General features: G+C 34.9%; 1 protein-coding gene across 7 annotated transcripts in view; it reads right to left on the bottom strand.

Annotated features, from left to right (window-relative positions):
* Positions 1-4,785, bottom strand: part of LOC107563411 (voltage-dependent calcium channel subunit alpha-2/delta-1) — a 124,273-nt gene that overhangs the window by 13,471 nt on the left and 106,017 nt on the right. For all 7 annotated transcript variants that reach the window (XM_016248282.1, XM_016248285.1, XM_016248286.1 and 4 more), the window contains 2 exons: positions 3,649-3,730; positions 3,010-3,072 (listed from right to left, as the gene is read on the bottom strand). In XM_016248282.1, the coding sequence (XP_016103768.1) occupies positions 3,010-3,072; positions 3,649-3,730 (145 nt within the window). The remainder of the gene's footprint in view (positions 1-3,009; positions 3,073-3,648; positions 3,731-4,785) is intronic.

Genomic DNA, 4,785 nt, shown 5'->3' with positions numbered 1-4,785 from the left:
AGGTTAAGCTTTTAATTTAAATGCATTTTAAGCATTGTGGTTTAAAAACAAATGTAACTTTTCAGGGACATTAAGCAGTGGAGCAGAATTCATTTTGGCAAATGCACGCGTTGTGGTTTCGGCCTGATTCGCGTGGTGCGCATACCTGTTTGTACAGTGCCAGTCTAAACTTGAGTTATTTTTCGCACCTTGTACTTAAATGTTCAAATGCACAGTTATGTGTCAAAATGTCTCCTCGTCAACACAGTCATGTGTCTTAAACGAACGTTAAATATAAAGCATGTGTAGTAGTAGGCTATATGAGATCCTAATATGATGAGATTTTAAAGGGATAGTTCACCCAAAAATGAAAATACTGTCATCATTTACTCAGCCTCAAACAGCCTGTTCTCCTCAACATAAAAGAAGATATTTTGAAGAATGTTCGTAACTAGAAAGTTTCTGGTCCCCATTGACTCCAGTAGTGTATTTTGTTTTTCATACTATGGAAGTCATGGGGGCCCAGCAACTGTTGGTTTACCGGTATTGTTCCAAATATATGAAGAGTTTATTTGCAAAAACAAATTTAAATTTTAAATTTTCAAAAATCATGTTTTTTTTATTATGTTATCATGTTTTTATTGTCTTTTACTGTGTTAGTTAGCAGTATTTTTTTGTTATTTTTTAACTTAATCAAAATAACCCAACTGCAGTTTGACTGCGATTAATTTGAATGCACAATGAAAAAGCATAATTTTTGAAAATTGTTAACTATTTTTGCAAATTAACTCTTCATATACATATATATATTCAACAGCAGAAGGAAACGCATACAGGTTGAGAACAACAACAGACCTTTCATTTTTGGGTGAGCTATTCCTCTAAAGCAGCCTAATTTAGCTGCTGTTAAAATTTGTCAATAACGTTAACCAAACATCAGAAAAAAAATCACTCACTGTCCTTGACCGAATCACTTTGTAAAATAAGGTGGCTGCAGTATAACAAAGAGTGAAAAATTTAAGGGGGTCTGAATACTTTCCGTACCCACTGTATATTGAATGTATAAAGTGAAGACTATTCAGTTTATTTCTACAATTGTTTTATACAATATAATTTCTTATTCAGTGCTTTAAGTGTTTGAAGTAGGTCTATTTTTTTGTAATTTGTGTCTGTTTACTTGTCTTAAGTATAATCTAGTTTTTACTTGGGCTAGTATTTTTTATTTTAATTTATTTTTTTAAATATTGAAATTGGTAACAAGAATTATAAAATTTCAATGCGTCAAAATTTTGATAGGATAAAAATCCTATTTAAAGCTATATATATATATATATATATATTATATTTGTAATAGGGGGCCCTGCAGTAAGTCATAGCCCCGGGGCCCAGTAAGGTCTTAATGCGGCCCTGAAAATAGCAATATAAATAATTTAATGATCAAACTCAAGAATGCATGAAACAAAAACAACTGTGTAAATTAAGTTGCTAAGGCTCACATATAAGATATATGAAAAAAACTATACATAAAATAAAATAAAACCAATAATAATAATAAATAGAGCTGCAAGCAGCAATTAAGGGGCCAAACACAACAGAAGTAAAACGAAGAGCTAAGGAGCTGTCTTTAATTACTCAGTAAAGACCAGAGTTCTCCAACCCTGCTTCTGGAGAGCTACCTTCCTGCAGACTTAAGTTTCAACCGTGCTTCAACACACCTGTCTGTAATTACGTAGCCGTGAACACCTTGATTAGCTGGTTCAGGTGTGTTTGATTTGGGTTGAAGCTGAACTCTGCAGTATTGTAGCTCTCCAGGAGCAGGGTTGGAGACCCCTATTAAAGACATTTGTTGATACAGCATTTTACTACAAAACTCAAAATGGCTAACACCCAAAAAGGCCGACATAGGAAAATTAGATAGTGTTTGATTCGCTATGCCATTCCGAATCTAACAAGACCAATCTTATGATTGTTGGTCAGAATCCGCTAAAGTGTTGCAGAGATATAGCCTCAAGTCCATTTTTGCACAAACTTTGTCAAATTCATTAACGCACTTTTCGAAAACGGCTTTGTAAATCAAAACGCTTTTGATAACTTTAAGCCAGAATGCTCTGAAGATTATCTGAGCCAATTCCGGTGAAAATTGGACATACCATCAAGGTCGAGTTTGAAAAAGTAGATTTTCAGAAAATTCAAAATAGCGAAAAATCTTGAGCCATTGAAATTTTAATTTTGATATGCGTTTGACTCGGTATGAGCCAAGGAATCAGAGGGAAAAAATAATTCGCTTTTAGACCTTATGGTTCTAGCAGAAACATGAGTGCAAATTTGGCCTGTTGGTGGCGCTAGTGAGTTTGAGTTAGAGACTCCAAATTTGCTGTGGTTAATGATGAGACTGTCCTCTATCCGTGTGTAAAATGTCATAACTTTCCTGCAAACGGTTCTATAATATTCATAACAATACGCTAAAGCATTTGTAAAATACAGCATTTTACTACAAAATTCGAAATGGTCCACGCTCAAAATTACTGACATTGGAAAATTTGGTATCGTTTATGGTATGCCGATGATGATTGACAGTATGTACATGCTGATCTATGCCAGAAAATACAAGCAAACAGTAGTTGGTGCCGAGAAGCACCAAAAAAGTGTTTTGTTTTTCATTTTGTAAATATGAACTGTGAATAAGTTCACCACTGTAGCTTCTTAAACACCATCCTGCTGTTTTACACCACCAGAGTAAGTTTATGAACTCAAGCACTCACTGTTATAGATTTAAGCTAATAAAGACAGGAGAAAGAGAGCAAGAGCTGCACATGGCTCCCATAAGAAATCTCAAAAGAGTCACTCTGTACCAGAAACATCCTCTGAAACATCCTCTCTCACTCTTTCTTTCGGTCTCAACCACAGACCCCTGCGGGGCTTGTCGACAGAGGAAAGATCGTAAAGAATTTAGCATCTCTCTCACACACACACACACACACACGGGGATGGAGAAGTGCACATTTTCACACAACTGTGAATGGAACTTACCTTTTAGGATACACACGTGTAATGCCTCCATCTGTAGCCACAAACCTGGCCAAAACTCCATCTCTAATGAAATAAAAAAAGACATCAGTATGTTTAGCACGTAGTTTAGAATTTTCCCAAAGGCCACAAACAGAAACCAAGCAACTTTGACTAGCTTTACACCTGTGAGTGTTTTGTTTAGGTATTCTAGCCTTGAACTTTAAATTCAATTACTTCAAGAACGTTCAGAGTAACCATTAACACATTCATCCTCCAAATAAAATAAATAAATAAATAAAACATAGGCCAGAAGGAATATTAGGGTCATTCTTCAGTGTAAAATGTTTTATTGAAACACCATTTGTTTAATTGGAAACAGTTTTGAAATGTGTCATATGCATTGTGTATTGTTTTTGGACTCCCACATGGTCGGGTTTTTTAATCCTGGTTGTAATTGCTAGACTCTAACAGTTTGCTTTTGACAATAAGACAGCAGTCTTATTCATGTCAGGACTTTAAATGGAGCTTTGTGTTCAGCAGTTATATGAAGGCGTCTCTCTGGCCTGCAGAGATCTTTGTACTTGAAAACTCAAGACATTTCACACAGACGTAGATGAATGTTTTATGTTGTTCCATGTGTGTGTTTTGCTCTAATCTTACACATTCTGTTCCTTCCAGACTTTTACGAGGTCTGCCGTGAGACCGGCATCCAGCAGCAACCGGTTTACAAGAGTGAGATTACCTGAACAATACAGACAAAGAGAAAGGAAAGTCTTTATAGTCAATAGTTTTGGATTATGTCATGCAAAACAGGATTTTCCCATGTTCGAACTCCACTCCCTGTTGACCCAGAAATTTGGAAACCAACTGCAAAACTGCAGAAATCTTCATTTACACAATTGTTGAAATTAAACAAATGAAACTAGAAAAATGAAAACAGAAATTGAAATAAATGTTGGTCTATCGCTAATCATAATTACACATTAACATTAACATTAATAATATATATATATATATATATATATATATATCTTATCTTATATAACATCTTAGAATTATCACACCTAAATTTACAGATGAGCCAGAATTTTCCTAGATTTTGGAAAACCTTCACAAGCATTGCATGGACAAAGGAAATAATTAAAATAAATAAAGATATGGTTTTTTTATTTAAAAGCAACAACTTGGTGACACAAACCTTCCATACTTCTCAGGAAAAAAATAATGCCTATTAAGCAAAGATCTTTGGGTGTGTTCATGTGTGAGCGCTGTAGCGATAGCATCTCTTTACAGAAATGAGTGAGTCATGATGGGTAAGAACATTAGGATGACAGCGCTGGAGTCATTACAGAGCAGACTAATCAATTACAGTGTGATTAAACCGAGCGCTGGCAGGGGTCACCTTCACAGACGGCAGGATCGTCACACACGCTGACATCATTTGAGCGGGAATCAACCTGACTCAGCCACTTAAAGAGAGTAATCTGAGCCCTCTCACCTCTGATATCACTACATCATGTATTCAAAAATAGCCACAGTGGTTTGTGTTTGCAAAAGTTAGTGTTATACAAGGGGCTGAAAAGTATTTGAAACTTTGATGTCCAGTTGGTTTTCTTACAGCTGGTTTAATATCACTGCAAAAATGACAAACATTTGAACATTTAACTACAAAAAAAAAGAGTTCACTGAGGGTGTTTATGTTAATTTGAATTTAACATTCATATTAAATGCTGTCTTACGGCATTCTATGCTACACACTGTATATTATATATATATATATATATATATATATATATA

Source organism: Sinocyclocheilus grahami, unplaced genomic scaffold (assembly GCF_001515645.1).
Source record: "Sinocyclocheilus grahami isolate Dianchi unplaced genomic scaffold, SAMN03320097.WGS_v1.1 scaffold874.1, whole genome shotgun sequence".
Lineage (NCBI taxonomy): Eukaryota > Metazoa > Chordata > Actinopteri > Cypriniformes > Cyprinidae > Sinocyclocheilus > Sinocyclocheilus grahami.
Note: the sequence above shows the minus strand (reverse complement) of the source record. Positions and strands in the feature narration are given on the sequence as shown.